This window comes from Sus scrofa, chromosome 10, assembly GCF_054392235.1.
Source record: "Sus scrofa isolate SSC_HxYL_T2T_F1_AM1 chromosome 10, Sscrofa_HxYL_maternal_Yorkshire_Landrace_v2.0, whole genome shotgun sequence".
In the NCBI taxonomy this organism is placed as follows: Eukaryota; Metazoa; Chordata; class Mammalia; order Artiodactyla; family Suidae; genus Sus; species Sus scrofa.
This window is the reverse complement of record NC_139392.1, coordinates 69679845-69697904: the sequence shown is the minus strand read 5'-3', so window position 1 is coordinate 69697904 and position 18060 is coordinate 69679845. Positions and strand designations below refer to the sequence as shown.

At 43.2% G+C, this 18060-nt stretch overlaps 1 protein-coding gene across 1 annotated transcript; it reads right to left on the bottom strand.

The window, feature by feature from the left end:
• Positions 1 to 224: 224 nt before the first annotated feature.
• Positions 225 to 15573, bottom strand: LOC110255686 (patched domain-containing protein 3). The gene is made up of 4 exons (XM_021064808.2): positions 14112 to 15573; positions 11075 to 11196; positions 7645 to 7790; positions 225 to 1928 (listed from the first exon to the last, which is right to left on the bottom strand). Exons 1-4 carry the CDS (start codon positions 15177 to 15179, stop codon positions 424 to 426), a joined length of 2841 nt encoding a protein of 946 aa, XP_020920467.2. The 5' UTR covers positions 15180 to 15573; the 3' UTR covers positions 225 to 423.
• Positions 15574 to 18060: the final 2487 nt, after the last annotated feature.

The following is an 18060-nucleotide window of genomic DNA, read 5'->3' as shown; positions in this document are numbered from 1 at the left end:
AACTAACTCCGGAAAGAGAGAATAAATAACAATCTTTTGCACTTTTACCTAATAATGCATGTAGGAGGTACAATGAAAATAATATCCCCCTTAGAGTTTAACACATAAAATATTTGAATTTCAGGCAAAACTTCTAATGATGAAATTAAAGAAAAAAAATAACTGGAAAGTTATACCTTAGGCTTGATGGTGTAGATCACAATAAAGATGACATCACGTCCCCATTTAGTAAAGACATTTTAATGTGAGACTAATTTCTCTCGGGATATTTTAAATAACATTGTGAAATGCGACTGACAAGCCAAACAAACAGGCCTTTGTTTTTAGTTTACTGACTGTTCTTCATAGTGCATTTTTATCGGGTTGGGTTGGGCAATCAGGACTTCTGTAATTGGTCTTGGATTCGTTTGTAGCTATTCAAACTCAAAAAAAGGTTAAGAATACTGGAATAAAAATGAGGCCATGTGCAGCTCCAAATACCATAACAAGAAACATAATCTTAAAAAATGTTCTGAAGATGTATGCTTTAGCTGCAGATAACACAGACACCCCTATTATTGTTGAAACGGCACTCTGTAGCATGGGGTAGCCTAGCAGATACAACGCCTCAATGGTTTTTTGGTTTACCGAGGGATTTGAACTGGAAACAAAGGCATAGGAAATGTGCGCAGAAAAATCAAAAGAAAACCCTATGCAAATGACAAGATTAATCATGGATACAGAATCAAGATTGACATTCCAGAATGCCATGAAACCTGTTACGCCCACAATCACAGAAGCAATAGCAAGAGTCACCCACAAGGAACACAGCGGGTGAGGAATTAACAATAAGGAAACAATGAACATTGCTGTTGATGCAACAATTACATTTCGAACCGTGTTCTCTAATATTGAAAAATACTGATCAAAATAGATGAATGCGTGGTTATACACCATTAGGGGAATTTCACACCTTTTAGCCAAGTCTCGGAACTCAAGTAACATCATCTTTTTATCGCTTGAAGAAGAAATGCCCATGGTCTGAATGAAGGCCCGCGAACAAATGATTTCATGTGATGATGAAATATTAATATCATATCCAAAAAGTGGAAAATCTGTTATAAAGGTGGGAATATGTTGGACAAAAGTATCCCTGTCATTTACATTTTGTTGGTGGCTTTCCAGAAATTGCACATATTCTCGTAACCAAAACTCTGTAAGATTTTTATCCGCATAGACGTTGTTTTCGAAATCTTGCAGACATTTTTCAAGTTTTTGCCTAGTGGCTTCATCCCAGTAGTCAAGAGCTTCAGTAACGATGACCATGACCCTGGGACCATAAATTGAAAAATACTCTTCTTCGACATTAAAATATGGGGTGATGTAGGAGTCATCACTTGCCAAATTTCGAAGATCTAAACCTTCCTGCACTTGGAAACACCCATATATACTAAGTATGAGGTACAGCGTGTACAGAAGCACTACAAAAAACTTGGCCTCTGGTCTTGTGAGAAAAGGACCAAAATAGTCTCTAAAGAACAAATTCATTGGATGGATATCATCTGCTTGTTGCTCTGGGAGAGAATTGCATGGGTTACAGCAGGACTTTTTTAATGACAAACATTTTTGGTCGGGAGTTTCTGGCTTCTTCAACCAGCGTAGACAGATCGCTTCTCTTTTACCATCCAAGGCCATAAATGCTCCAAAGCAGGTGATGTTATAAAGATAACAGAAGAGCAGTGTTGTTCCTGTATAGATGCAGAAGTACTGTAAGGACCTGAAAGAGGTCATAATTCCTGTATAGAAAGCCAGGACATTGGTGATGGTGGTGATTGTAATAGACACTGCCACTTTGGAATAGACAGTAGACATCCGCTCTTTTAAGTTATCCACGATATTGGTCTTCTGCCAGGCAGCAAGCATGATAAACATGTCATCAACCCCAACACCTGTTTAAAAAAAGAAAACAGGAGTCTTCATATATTAACAGCCCATTAAAATTAAACAATCAAACCATTTCCTTTGTCCCCTTTTTTTTTTTTTTTTTTTTTTTTTGGCTTTTTAGGGCCACACCATGGCCTATGGAGGTTCCCAGGCTAGGAATCTCATTGGAGTTACAGTTGCCAGCCTATGCCACAGCCACAGGAACACAGTATACAAGCTGCATTCATGATCTACACCACAACTCATGGCAACACTAGATCCTTAACCCACTGAGACAGGCCAGGGATCATGCTCGCAACCTCACAACTGTTCCTATTCAGATTCGTTTCTGCTGCGCCACGATGGGAACTCCTCTTTGTCCCTCTCTTGAGGCCTTGTTTATCTTGCCCAGTCTGTGTGTGGATACTACTTTCTCCAGTTGCCTCTGAATCACTCCTTGCTCTGTCATAACTCTGTGTTTTGTACATTCTCCTGTTTGCACATAGCACAGGAGACCCTACTCCCCATCTTCATTAGGGCGTTTTTTATGATGAGTCAGAAAACCTGATTGATGGGGTGTTAGGTGAAATGAGATTAGCAATGTATCTTCGATTCCATTGCAATACTTGAGAGACCATTTTCTCTCGTAAGCCATTTCATTCTAAGGCACTAACACTGAGCCAGCATTCTCCTGCTTAAACTATGAGCTGGATTTCTCTCTTCTCCAGTTAGCATCTAGCTATCAATGTGTTGTGATTTAGACACACCACATAATTTATAGACACACGGACACACACACAAATGCAGTTTTCCCACTAGTTTGTTTTTAATACCCAGAATGCTGTCATTCAAACTTCACTGGACCATGTTACGGCATTATCTCAATAAGATGCAAGTACTTTTTTTTTTTTTTTTTGCTTTTTTCAGGTCGCACCCTCAGCATATGGAGTTTCCCAGGTTAGGGGTCTAATCGGAGTTACAGCTGCTGGCCTATGCCAGAGCCACAGTAACATGGGATCCAAGCTGTGTCTGTGACCTACACCACAGCCGTATCCTTAACCCACTGAGCAGGGCCAGAGATCGAACCCGAAACTTCATGGTTCCTAGTCAGATTCATTTCTGCTGCGCCACAATGGGAACTCCAAAATGCAACTACTCTTGAGACAGAAACATGTACCAAAGTAAGAGTCCTTCACATATTAAATGCCTGCTAATGTTCTCAGTCTTTTCCACAGTGACGTTTCATGATTGGTTTGGAATGAAGAGGCCAGGAGAATATTTGAGGACTTTGACATCATCACTGAAGACTAGGAGGGGACTATACAGAGAAGAAAGGGGCTAGAAAGGACAGCACAAGCCAGTTGCAGATAAATTTCATCTCCCTCAAGCGCTCTACAACTTCCACCCACGGACACCTCTGTTTCTGTGTGTTCTGGTCTTAATACTTGGAAGTGAAATGCCGATTTTGATTTCAAGTCTGGAGGATCTCCTCCATGGGTGACAGGGGAAGAACTGGGAATTGCACTTTGCCTCTAATTCAGATGTTCTCTGAGTATGATCAAGGCGGCAGGGTCTACACTGACACAGGTTTATGTTGCCTGTCAGAGACTGCATCTTGGCGGTCCCACTGCTGCCGGCTTTGTGGATTTCAGCTGTACTTAGCTGGCCCACAGGGAAGAATCAGAAATACTAAGAACCACGAATGAACTCATGGACACCTTCTCAAGATGGCCGATAGAAGGACTGGAGCTCAACTTCTCTCCTAAAAACAACAAAATTCACAACTAAAGGCTGAGCAATCCCCACCCACATGGATTGGAAACCTTAAAAAAAATACCCTACTCCAGAAGAAAAAGAGGAGGCCACATCAAGAGGTAGGAGGGGCAATTTCACAATATAAACAACCCCATACCTCCAGGGTAGGAAGCTCCATAGACTGGAAACTAACTGGTTCACAGAGACTCACCTACAGGAGGGAGAGTTCTGAGCCACACATCAAACCCTCATGTGCGGGGATCTGGCACAGGGAGAAAGAGCCCCAGAGCATCTGGCATTGAAGGCCAGTGGGGCTTGTATGCAGGAGCTCCACGGGACTGGGGGAAACAGACCCCATTCCTAAAAGGCGCACACGGACTTTCACGTGCACTGGGTCCCAGGGCAAAGCAAAGTCTCCATAGGAATCTGGGTCAAACCTGACTGCAGTTCTTGAAGGACATCCTGGGAAAATGGGTGAATGTGGCTTGTTGTGAGGGATGGACATTGGAGGCAAAGCTCTCGGGAATATTCAGCAGCAGTGCCTTTCTCTGGAGGTGGCCATTTTGGGAAAATCTGGCCCCACCCATCAGTCAGCTGCTGAGAAGCCCCAGGGCAAACAACAATCCAGGTGGGATCACAGCCCCACCCTCAGTAAACAGGCTACCTAAAGAGCCTCAGGCACACAGCTGCCTGGAATCCCATCCAGAGACTAAGCCCCACCCACCAGAGGGATACGAATCAGCTCCACCTACTAGTGGGCAGGCATCAGCCCCTCCCATCAGGAAGCCTACAGCAAGCCCCCAAACTGACTTCAGCCACAAGGGGGGCAGACACCAGAAGTAAGAGAGGCTACAACTCTATTATCTGTAAAAAGGTCACCACACCAAAAACCTATAAAAATGAAAAGACAGAGAACTCTAACTCAGATGAGGGAGAAAGGAAAAACCCCAGAATATCAGCTAAGCAATGAGGAGATTCTTAGCCTCCAGGAAAAAGACTTTAGACTGTTGGTGCTGAAGAAGATGCAAGACATTGGAAATAAACTGGAGGCAAAGATGGATAACTCACAGGAAACACTGACCAAAGAGATACAAGATATAAAACTTAAACAAGAAGAGATGCAAAATACAATAACTGAAATAAAAAATTCATTAGAAGCAGCCAACAGCAGAATACAGGAGGCGAAGAATGAATAAGCGAGGTGGAGGACAGATTAGTGGAAATTACGGATGCAGAACAGAAAAGAGAAAAAAGACTGAAAACAAATGAAGAGCGTCTCAAAAGAACTCTGGGACAAGGTGAAACACACCAACATCCATATTATAGGGGTGCCAGAAGGGGAAAAGAGAGAGAAGGGGACAGAAAAAATATCCCAAGAGATAATAGCCAAAAACTTTCCTAACATGGGAAAGGAACCACTCACTCAAATCCAGGAAGCACAATGAGTATAAAATAAGCCCAAGGAGGAATACACCGAGACACATACTAATCAAACTGACCAAAATTAAAGACAAAGAGAAAATCTTGAAAGCAGCTAGAGAAAAGAAACAAGTAACATACAAGGGAACCCCGATAAGGCTATCGGCAGATTTTTCAGCAGAAACTCTGCAGGTCAGAAGGGAGTGGCATGATAGACTTAACGTGACGAAAGGAAAAAACCTCCAGCCAAGATTACTCTACCCAGCAAGGCTCTCATTCAGATTTGAAGGAGAAATCAAAACCTTCACAGATAAGCAAAAGTTGAGAGAATTCAGCAACAATAAACCAGCCTTACAACAAATACTAAAGGAACTTCTCTAGGCTGAAAAGAAAAGGCAGCAACAGGAAGCAAAAATTCCACAAATGACAAGGCTCACCAGGAAAGGTGTATATACAGTAAAGATACAAAATCATCCATGCACAATTATACCACCAAAATCAGAAATCAAGAGAAGAGGTGGGTACAAATGCAGAACACTGGAGATGAACTTGCAATTAAGAGCCCAACAACTTAAAACAATCTCATATACATATAGACTCTCATATCAAAACTTCAGAATAACTGCAAACCAAAAATCTACAATTGATACACAAACAAGGAATCTCTGGAGAAGAAACATATCTCATAGTAAATAAGTGCATAATCCACCATGAAGGGGGTCATTTGACATCATTCTTGGAATGCTGAAGTCTTCTTAGATCTGATTCTGATTTCTTCTCCATCAAAGAATTTATGATAATTATAATTAAATAACGCAACTGTACAATTAAATAATACAGTTCTACAATTGTATTATTAATAACCATTTCTCTCCATGGTACAATGTAAGGTCCATAATGTCTTGTTTATCACATCACCTAGAATGGTGTAATGCCTATATTGAAGAATCAATAAGATGTAACAAATTGTGAGGACATTAAAAAAAAAAAAAAGAATGAACTCATGGATATGTATTAGGTATTTTTAAAACAGTTGTTACCATTTACAGAACCTGGTTTAGAAAGGTCCTCACACATTCACTGCTTGAGCTGCTGAAATCACACCCCCCCACACACACTCACGCACCTACACTCATACGTCTGTGCACACACAGACAATACAAAGATGATGTATATACACTTTCCCTCCAGATATTCATGGCTGTGGGGAACCCTGGGTGATGAGTGTGAGTGTGCACCAAGAAGGGGCACCTTCAGTGCACGCTTCCTCCACTCGCTCCCCAGGAAACCAAATGGAATTTCTTCCAAGGTGCTTACTTTCCAAAACATAAACACCTCTTTCTTCTCATGCTTATTTTTGTAAAATAAATTCTGAAAGTACAGGAAAATACAAAGAAAAATGTAAACAACTGTAATTCCACCCAACGGGGATAACCCAGGCTAACATTTTATGTATATCCATCCAAAATTTGCTCTATACAAATAGACACATATATGTGTACATCACTCTATTTTAAGCATCTTGTTTCATAACCAGCATTTTTCATTTAACACTATATATATGGAGTTCCCGTCGTGGCGCAGTGGTTAAACGAATCTGACTAGGAACCATGAGGTTGCAGGTTCGATCCCTGCCCTTGCTCAGTGGGTTAACGATCGCGCGTTGCCGTGAGCTGAGCTGTGGTGTAGTTCGCAGACGCGGCTCGGATCCCACGTTGCTGTGGCTCTGGCGTAGGCTGGCAGCTACAGCTCCGATTCGACCCCTAGCCTGGGAACCTCCATATGCCGTGGGAGTGGCCCAAGAAATGGCAAAAAAAGACAAAAAAAAAAAGAAAAAAAGAAAAGAAACACTATATATCTAACACTTCATAAGGACTGAATAGGATTCCAACACTTTAATAGGCTGTGTTTGAATTGACCAATTACATGTTGATGCGGGATTGAGTTGCTTTTGTTTGGTTTCCATTCAAAATCACACTGACATGAACAGACTTGTTCTGCTTTGTGAGCACTTGTCCAATGATTAGGACAAATTCCTAGAAGTGGAGTTAGTTGGCAGGTCAAAGTCATTCCCTTGTAAAATTTTTAGGTCTCTTGATTTGTTGTGAAATTGGATTTCAAAAAGTGTAACAATTTACAATTTTCCCTCAGCAGAATATGAGAGTGTTCATTTGCACACCACCTTTCCAAAACCTTCAATCTTACTAATATTCATTAATCTAATAAGAAAACAAGGTGCCTCACTTTTGGTTTAACTTTCTTCCTTGATTAATTAAGAGGTCATTTTTTTTCCTTACATTTTCAGTGATTAGTATTTTGGATTGTGTGTGTGTGTCTGTGTGTGTCTGTGAACTGCCTACTCATGTCTTTGTTTTTCCATTTGGGGTACTAGATTTTTTCAACTCTAAAGACACATAATTCCATTTGATTTTTCTTCATTTCTGACAGCCCATTTTGGATCTGTAGCACCACCTACATATAATTAGTATGCTTAATATAAGACAATCCCTTTCCCTTGTCTACCCCCCCACACACACACACAATGTGTAGCCCCACGTTTTTACTCACCTAGAATAAGAAAGGGTGAATTTGCAACTATGGTCACAAAAGGCACCCCAATGTACAACATCAGGCCAAAGACGCTCACCACTGCCAAGGCAGCAGAAATCACTCCAAAGGCTGCAACCCACATTTTGTTTCGTACACAGTCAAACCTGTAAATTTGGAAGGAAAAATCATGGAATTTGTGGGGGTAGTTTCTATACTGAAATTCCATCAATTTATAACATTCTTGGCTTGGACACCTACTCAGAGACCACTTGGGCAATAATTCCACACCTGTCTGCTGGAGAACTTTAATTTCTGGGCACCAACCCAGACAAATTAAAAAAAAAAAAAAAAAAAAAGAGGGGAACTGAGAAGTTGGGAATCTGTTCTTTTACCAGACTATACTGGTTGGTTCTTGTAAGCCAGTCAAGCTCTAATCCGCTAACTTGCATTTCAGAACCAAAGATATAAAAAAAATACCACAAATAGTTAATTCCACTCTGATCTTCAAAGAAGTATGAATGGAATTCAACAGCACATGAAAGGCAAGCAGTCGGAAAGTACACATATCCAGTTATCTTCTCACCTCCCCTTGACTCCAGTTAGTCATAAACACAATTCTGTGTAGTGCCTGTATTTCAAAACTAGTTCAATATGTATTGTGACAAAAAATATGAAAGCCTCCATCTCAAAGATTTTCAGGATTCTCCTCTACTGGATAACTGACCCCTAGAAAAGTGGCACTAATTGCAAAAATAAAACACACTGTGATACATAGTCCATTTTGAATAACACAACCTATGCCTGTTGGATTAATAGAAATGGGAATATATGCCTACAACATTTTAAAGAATGGATTTAACACTTTATCTTCCTAACAACCACAACTTTACATTTAAAACATTGACTAGAACCTTAGGTTTTCTATTTTACTTATTTGCTAACTGCTTCAAAACAAATGACTGATACCTGCCCCTATATATTTTTAGGAGGAGAAATTAAGTTTGATTTGAAGGCTTGGAGATGAAAATGGAGCTGCTGATTCCAAAATAGCAAGAACATAATTAAAGAAAGGCCTTTTTAGGCAAGACCATATTAAAATAGCTTTTTATTTACAGATTTCAAAACTTATAACAAAGCCATAGTAATTAAAACAGTGTGGTACTAGTATATAGACAGACACATAGGCCAATGGAATAGAATTGAGTATCTAAAAGTAAACCCATACATCTACAGCCCAAAGATTTTTTACAAGAATGCCAAGTCTAATCAACTGGAAAAGAACAGTCTCTTCAACAAAAGGTACCTGGGCAACTTTGCATCATATATAACAATGAATTCAAAATTGATCACCTACATACAGAGCTGAAACCATAAAACTTTTGAAGAAAACATAGGTTTAGTGTGCATGACCTTAGACTTGTCAATGGATTCTTAGATTTAACACCAAAAGCAAAAGTAGCAAAAATAAAAATAGGTAAGTTAAATTAAAATTTTTAGGAGTTTCCTTGTGGTTAAGGATCTGGCATTGTCACTGCAGTGGCTCAGGTTGCTGCTTTTGCATGGGTTCTATCGCTGGCCTGCGAATTTCCATATGTCATGGGCATGGCCAAAATCTTTTTTTAATTTTTGTGAATTAAAGGACATTGGCAAGAAAGTGAAGATAAAATCTATGGAGTGGGAGAAAATATTTGAAAATCATATATCTTGATAAGAACTTAATCTCTAAAATATATCAAGTAACCATCAAAAACAGGACTCAACAACAAAAGCACAAATAACTTCATTAAAAATAACCAAAGGGAGTTCCTGTTGTGGCTCAGAAGGTTAAGAACCTGACTAGTATCCATGAGAGTATGGATTCAATCCCCAGCCTCGCTCAGTGTATTAAGGATCTGGCATTGCTGCAAGCTGTGGTGTAGGTTGCAGATGCAACTTGGATCTGGCATTGCTGTGCCTGTGGCACAGGCCAGCAGCTGCAGCTCCAATTCAACCCCTAACCTGGGAATTTCTATATGTGGCAGGTATGGACTTGTCATTTCTCTGAAGATAAAAAGAAAAAAAAATGGGCAAAGGACTTGTCATTTCTCTGAAGAAGATATGCAAATGACCAATAAGCACATGAAAAGATATTTAATATAATTAGTAATTAGGGAAATGCAAATCAAAGCCACAATGAGATGTCACCATGTACCTACCTACTAGGATGGCTACAATCACCAAAACAGAAAATAACAAGTATTGTGAGGATGTTGAGAAATTGGAAAGCTTATACTTTGCTGGTGGGTATAAAATGGTGCAGCCTCTCTGGAAAATAATTTGGTGGTTCTTTGAAAAGCTAACCAGAAGAGTTCCTGCTGTGGCGCAGCGGGTTAAGGATCCAGTATTGTCCCTGTGTTGGTGCGGGTTCAATCCGCAGCCTGGTGCAGTGGGTTAAGGATCTGGAGTTGCAGCACCTGTGGCAGAGATCACAGCTGCAGCTTGAATTAAGTCCCTGGGCCAGGAACTTCCGTGTGCAGAGGGTGCCACCAAAAAAAAAGCTAACCAGAGAATTACCATACAACCCACTTATCCATGCCTGGGTAAGATACTTGAAAAGAATTGAAAACAGGGGCTCAAACAAAGTTCTGTACACCAATGTTTATTGCAACATTATTCACAATAGTCAAAAGGTGAAAACATCCCAAGTGCCCATCAGCAGCTAAGTGAATAAACAAAATCTTGTGTATACATAAAATATTATTCAGCCATGAAAAGGAACTCATGCTACAACATGCACAAAGCTTGAACTCATTATGCTAAGTGAAATAAGCCAGTCACAAAAGGACAAATACTACATGATTCCACTTAATATGAAATCTTTAGAATATGCAAATTCATGGAGACAGAAGTAGATTAAAATTTAACCAGGACTTTGGGAAGACAGTGGGGATTTCCTGATTAATGGTTACAGTTTCTGTTTGGGGTGATGGAAGATATTTGTAAGGAGACAGTTTAGGTGGTTGCACAACAGTGTGAATATAATTGATGCCACTGAATTGTACCCTTAAAAATGTTTTTTAAGGAGTTCCTGTTATGGCTCAGCAGTAATGAACCTGACTAGTATCCATGAGGACGTGGGTTTGATCCCTGGCCGCTCAGTAGGTTAAGGATCCTATATTGTCAGGAGCTGTGGTGTAGGTCACAGACGCAGCTCGGATCTCACTTTGCTGTGGCTGTGGCATAGGCCAGCAGCTGCAACTCTGATTTGACCTGGGAACTTCCATATGCCACAGGCGTGGCCCTAAAAATGCAAAAAATAAATAAATACATAAATACATAAAAATAAAATTTAAAAAATGTTTCTTAAAATGGCATATCTTATAAATATTACATATACATTACATATATATAAACCCACAATAAAATACTTTTTATAGTTACAGTTAAAAAAGCTAATAAAGGGTTTTACCTGTAGCATGATATGACTGCAAATATTATGATTAGAAGGTATGCCAAGTGAAACAAGGGGATCACTGTCTTAGAAGTTGCCTCAAATTCCAGTTGTCTAGAAAGTGATGTAAAGTAGACCACCTGCAACAAAAATATACTCAGATAAGTAACTTTAAATTCCAATATTTGTGTGTGAGTTACAAATGATATTGAGACACTACAGCTTACTGACCAAAAGATTTAAATGCAGCAAAAAAATTTGAATACATGGATAATGATTTTATTTTATTTATTTTTTAAAGGGATGAAATTTATTCCTTTTCCAAATATTACAATAAAACTAGGTGGAAGCGAATGGATTTAGCAATTAGAAGAGAAAAAAAAAAGTACAAATCTGTGGTTTGGCCATTAAAAGTTATTTACAACAATGGGAGGGGAAAAAAGACGACAAGAAGTTGTTTCAGGAGTTCCTGTAACGGCACAGCAGAAACAAAGCCAACCAGGAACCATGAGGTTGTGGGTTCAATCCCTGGGCTCGTTCAGTGCCGTTAAGGATCCAGCGTTGCTGTGAGCTGTGGTGTAGGTCACAGATGCGGCTCGGATCTGGCATGGCTGTGGCTGTGGCGTATGCTGGCAGCTGTGGCTCCAATTAGACCCTGAGCCTGGGAACCTCCATATGCTGCAGGTGTGGCCCTAAAAAGAAAAAAAGTTGTTTCACATTACAGACCTCACTCCCACCCCAAAGCTGAATACTTGCTTACCAAGTCGAAAAAGAGACAGCTGATTCACAAGCTGGAGGTTCAAACTTGAGTCAGAAGTTTATAAAAACCTAGATGGGGCAGTGTCCTTCCCAGCCCAGGTGCCACTAGGCACAGCACAAGAGACTAAAAACTCAACAGGGGAAGGCTGGACACTCAGGATTTGGGAGACCCCCACATCTGGCTCAGGGATTGGGGGAATAAACAAAACCTACTTGGAAGAGAATTGAGGGAGAGAACCAGCAACTGCCTTCTGCATGGGTGGGGACAGGGAGGGAGGGAGGGCCAGGGGCAGGAGCATGTCACATCACCAACCTAACCTGGGAAACTGCAAGGCAGTTAAGAGGAAGACAGATGGATGATGAGAGAATCCACAGGAGGGAGAGGAGAGGGAACGTGACTAGGGGCAAGAGCCCCTTCCCTTCCAGCACAGGAAGGCAGCCAGGACACCAGGTCCAAGCAGTGACCTCACAAGGACAGCACAGTTTTTACAGCTTAGAGACCACCCACCTGCCCCCACCCAGCTACTCATTCTGCTCCGGCCCCAAGGGAGTGGATGGCTGTGTGGCCTGGGGCCCTGCCTCTTCTGTGTCTCAGCCCTTGGAGGCAGCCCTAGCCTCTGCCCCTTTTGCCCACGGCTCCTGGCTCTCAGGGGTGGCAATAGCCTTCCCTTTTGGGGCAGTGCCTTCCTTGCTGCAGGCACCCATCTCCCCCCGAGGAGGCAGACGAACTGCCTCAACCTCCTTCAAGGACAGGACACTTTTTAGGGCCAGCACCTATGGAGGTTCCCAGCCTAGGAGTCTAATTGGAGCTGTAGCCGCCGGCCTACACCACAGCCACAGAAATGTCAGATCTGAGCTGCGTCTGCGCTGCGTCTGCGACCTACACCAGAGCTCATGGCAACACTGGATCCTTAACCCACTGAGCGAGGCCAGGGATCGAACCCTCAATCTCGTGGTTCCTAGTCGGATTCGTTTCCGCTGCGCCACAAGGGCAGCTCCTGAAAGACTTCTTGAAAGAGAATTTCTTCTTCTTGGGGGTCTCCTTGGGTGGGGGGGCTCTCCTTTGGCCTCAGCACCCTGGCTAGGGAGTACTGGCTGGAGGGCATCACCAGTGGCCCCGGCTGCCTGCTCTGTTTCGCTCACGGGGTGGGGGTTGTGTAACTCCCCTTCATCTTTGGGGTATGTTTCCACGGCTTTTCACGTGGCTGTTCTCCTGGCTGTTAACCTTAGCGGGGGAAGCTCCTGCTGCCTCCTCCGTGGTCCTGTCGCCCCAGGAAGCCTTGGAGCACTGGCTGCCCCTGGTGTGGGTTTTGCTGGGGGGCGCCCCGGGCTCGCACCGCAGGGGATAGTTCGGTTGGGGAGGGCCTGGCGGGCAGAGGGGTGGGGCTCACGCCTGAGGAGGAAGGGGGGGAACCGAGCTGCACCCCAGCTCCGAGCCCCACCCGCTGGTTGCGCCCCCACCCCCACCCTGGCCTCTCTACTCCGCGCCAGAATGACCAGGATAATGATTTTAGAATAAAGTAATAAAGATGTGTTCCTTCCCACAAAATCTCTGGCATGCTTTCCAAAGTTTCTTTCAAAAATCTAAAGTTTAAAACTCCTGAATATTATGAAATCAGAATCTGGTGTAAAACTAAAACCATGAATAAACTATAGACATTCTGGCTTTTCCAGATTTTTATTAGGTTGTTTTCTTGTACTATTTTAATTGCACAAAAGGCCTGGCTACAAGGCTTTTTCCAGTAGGTGTCTCACTTTTACCAGTCTTATTCAGGGTATCAGTGGGTCTGCCATCCCAACAAATAAGAAAGAGCTGACTTGTGCCTGGGTCTGTGCTCTAATATACTTCAAAACTGCTCAGCTAGTTACCCTTCTCAAGAACACCAAGGGATTTTGCTTAAAGATTTGTTATTTTTTTTATTCCAATGAACTCCAAGCAAATTTTAGGGGGCTCCCAGAAACAGTAAAGACTAACTCAAAGTAAGAATTTCAAAGTAATTTGACCCAGAAACCAAACTAAACCTGAAGATCCATGTCTGTACTGAGGAGACCTACCTTGAGGATGTAGGGCTTGTGGTTTTTCACCAGAATGGTACCAAGGATTTAAGATTTGGGGCAGCCCTCAGTGTGTTACTTTAGGAAAGTTGGATTAAGGACCAAATGCAGTAGAGGACTTGAGTTTCACGTCAAGACTCCATCCGATAATCAAGGATGCTATTGCTATGGTCCTCGGAACAAGTCTCACCATCCCTCCCGCCTGCTCTTGGCCTCCCTTGAAAACCCAGCAGCCGGGTACCTGGATAGTCTCCAAAGCCAGACTCTTCTCCAGGTCCTTCACTTGGTTCAGGAAATGCATCAGCCAGGTTTTGCTCCGCTGGTTGTCCTCTTCTCCCGTCTTCAAGAAGTACCCCAGTCGCATGGCTTTGGCCTCTAGGAGTAAATGGCTCGGGCCCAAACTCTCGCCTAAGACGGTTCCTCCCAGGACGCCGGCCAGGTAGGTGATACGACCTGCTAGGCTGAAGATGGGGTAAGTGATGTTGTGCAGGTTGAAGTCCCTGTTTGTTCTCCAGGCTAACAAGAGTGGGTTGGAGGGGGCGCAGTAGCCCTGGTGCCTGGAGCACACCTCATTGTATTGGATCTGGGTTCCGTTTTCCCCCATCACGGACAAAGCCCGCACTGCCTCGTCCACTTTCTCAATTTCGAGAAAGCTTTCTCGTTGCAGCAGCGAGGCGGAGTTGGAGACCACCAGAACAAAAGCATAATTGACCTCGGTGCTCTTCCTGGAGAAGGAGAAGTAGTAAGAGTCGTTGGCGGTGAAATGGCCCTGCACAAAGCGTCGCTCAGCCTTGGCCGGGCTCCCTATGGGAGTGTACTGCTCCTCGATATCTTCTTCTGCATCCTTGGGCAGGTAAATCAAGCCACAGCCGAGGAGAGCCGTCAAAACCATGGGCAGCAGCAGGAAGACCCAGGGGTGCGAGCCCACCGCCCATCCCAGCCGCCCGAAGGCTCGGGACAGGGGCGCCTCCAGACAGTTGGTGTGGCAGCGGGGCTTCGTGGACACCTGGTTGTCGGATGGAGACCGCGCCGGCTGCTGCCACTCGGGTGCCGGCTCTGCGCGCTGCCCTGACGCCCAGCTGAGGTCGGGTTCCGGCCCCTGACCGGACGCCCAGAGCTGCGTCGGCGGCGGAGACCCGGGCTCGCCAGGCAGCTGCGAGCCCCTCTCCGAGGCCGCTTCAGGCCCCGCCTCCGGCCCCCGCCCCTCGGATGCTGAGCCCGGCTGTTTCCCCGCCCCCCGCAGGCGCTCCTCCTCCTCCTCCTCCTCTTCCTCCTCCTGTGGCGCAACCTTAGCGGAGCCAAGGTTCATTTCTGGGCGGCAGGAAAGGCCACGGTCTCAAACGTCTCCAACTGGACGGCAGATCAGACAGGAGCGCCCTTCTCCACCCCACCCAACCGTTCCTGGAGAAAGTCTGCGGGAGTCCGTTTGAGCTCGGGCTGCTCGCTCCCCAATGCTGGGGCTTCGTTGGGGGGCGCGTGGACCCCACCCAACGGTTTTGTGGAGAAAGTCTGCGGGAATCCGTTTAAGCTCCGGCTGCTCGCTCTCCGATGCTGGTGCTTCGGTGGGGAGCGCGTGGTAGCCCCAAATTTGTCCCTGGCGCCCATCCTCTCAGGATGGACCTTCTTAAAGGCGGGTGAAATGCGTGCCTGTCTGCAAGACTCAACTTCCAGGGAGAGTCTGGCTTGTTCACGGGCGCGCATACAAAAACATACACAGCGCGCACACACACACACACACACACACACACACACACACGAGACAGAGAGAGACAGAGAACAAGTGTTCTAAGTGGCGGCTTTTACCTTGCGGGGCAGTGGTGGGGTGGGGATCATCCAGAAGCAAGGTTCTTAGGGTAAAGCTTTGGTGAGTCTGGTACACCTAACTTAATTGTTCTTACTTTGTAGCTACAGACATAGCATTCTTCTTGTAATAAGTTAGAAGTTAATGCATAGAATGAAAAGTGAAAAAAACAAAAACCCCAAAGTGAAAGCTAAAATGTCCTTCTCTCCCATTCCTCTCCTTTTTTACAAAAATGCTTTTTATTCTTTCCATTATTGCTGATTTATAGTGTTCTGTCAATTTTCTACTGCACAGCAAGGTGACCCAGTCACACATAGATATATACATTCTTTTTTCTCACATTATCATGCTCCATAATAAGTGGCTAGATACAGTTCCCAGTGCTGTACGGGAGGATCTCAGTGCTTATCCATTCCAAAGGCAATAGTTTGCATCTATGAACCCCAAATTCCCCATACATCCATCCCACTCGCTCCCCCTCTACCTTGGCAACCACAAGTCTGTTCTCCATATCCATGATTTTCTTTTCTGTGGAAAGGTTCATTTGTGCAGTATGTTAGATTCCAGATGTAAGTAATATCATATGGTATTTGTCTTTCTGACTTCACTTAGTATGAGAGTCTAGTTCCATCCGTGTTGCTGCAGATGGCATTATTCTGTTCTTTTTTATGGCTGAGTAGTAGTCTATTGTGTGCATATATACCACATCTTCCTAATCCAATCATCTGTCAATGAACATTTGGGCTGTTTCCATGTCTTGGCTATTGTGAATAGTGCTGCCGTGAACATGTGGGTGCATGTGTCTTTTTTAAGGAAAGTTTTGTCTTGATAGATGCCCAAGAGTGGGATTGCTGGGTCATATGGTAGTTCTATATTTAGTTTTCTGAGGTACCTCCATATATATTCCATAGTGGTTTTACCAATTTACAATTCCACCAACAGTGCAGGAGGGTTCCCTTTTCTCCACACCCTCACCAGCATTCGTTATTTGTGGATTTATTAATGATGGCCATTCTGACTTGTGTGAGCTGGTGCTTTATGGTAGTTTTGATTTGCATGTCTTTAATAATCAGTGATGTTGAGCATTTTTTCATGTGCTTGTTGGCCATCTGTATATCTTCTTTGGAGAAATGTCTATTCAGGTCTTTTGCCCATTTTTCAATTGGGTTGGTGGCTTTTTTGCTGTTGAGTTGTTTAAGTTGTTTGTATATTTTAGAGATTAAGCCCTTGTCAATTGCATTGTTTGAAACTATTTTCTCCCATTCTGTAAGTTGTTTTGTTTTTTTTGTTGTTGCTGTTGTTGTTTTTTTATGGTTTCCTTTGCTGTGCAAAAGCTTGTCAGTTTGATTAGGTCCCATTGGCTTATTTTTGCTTTTATTTCTGTTGCCATGGGAGACTGACCTGAGAAAACATTTGTAAGGTTGATCTCAGAGAATGTTTTGCCTATGTTCTCTTCTAGGAGTTTGATAGTGTCTTGTCTTACATCTAAGTCTTTAAGCCATTTTGAGTTTATTTTTTTTGCATGGTGTGAGGATGCATTGCAGTGTCATTGATTTACATGAGGCTGTCCAGTTTTCCCAGCTCCACTTGATGAAAAGACTGTCTTTGTCCTATTTTATATTCTTGCCTCCTTTGTCAAAGATTAATTGATCATAGGTGTCCATTCCTCTTCTTTATCCAAGGGTTTAAAAGTGGGTGTTTATTCTTACAAACTGTTCTCTTTGTATTTGCAGGCATATCAAAATAGATGTAAGCATGTATTTTCCATAAGTATTATTGCACTGTGTATGCAAATCACCAAATATGTCAAAGGATCTTAGCCTGGGAGTGTGTAGCTTTATCTTACACTTTTTTTTTTTTTTTGTCTTTTGTCTTTTTAGGGCTGCACCCATGGCATATGAAGATTCCCAGGCTAGAGGTGGAATCGGAGCTGTAGCTGCCGGCCTACACCATAGCCACAGCAGTGTGGGATTTGAGCCATGTCTGTGACCTGCACCTCAGCTCATGGAAATGCCAGACCCTTAACCCACTGAGCAAGGCCAGGAATAAAACCTGTGTTCTCATGAGTACCAGTCGGGTTCATTAACTGAGCCAAGACGGGAACTCCTATCTTACACTTTTCAACTGCTCTGTACTTTTCCAGTCTATAAGTGGAACATTAGTTAGCCATAACCTAATTTCATAACAACCTGTGGATTGTTTAGTGTGTGTTGCCGATATCAACAGTGCTAAGTGAATGAATACCTTTTATTCAGAGTACAAGCACTATATTTGTGAGATATTTTTTAAAAGGGAGGATTTACTGGGCCAAAGCATATCCCATTTTAAATGTCAAAGTTATTGATTAAAGTCCATAGTAGTTCTATCGATGTACATCCGCATAATCCGT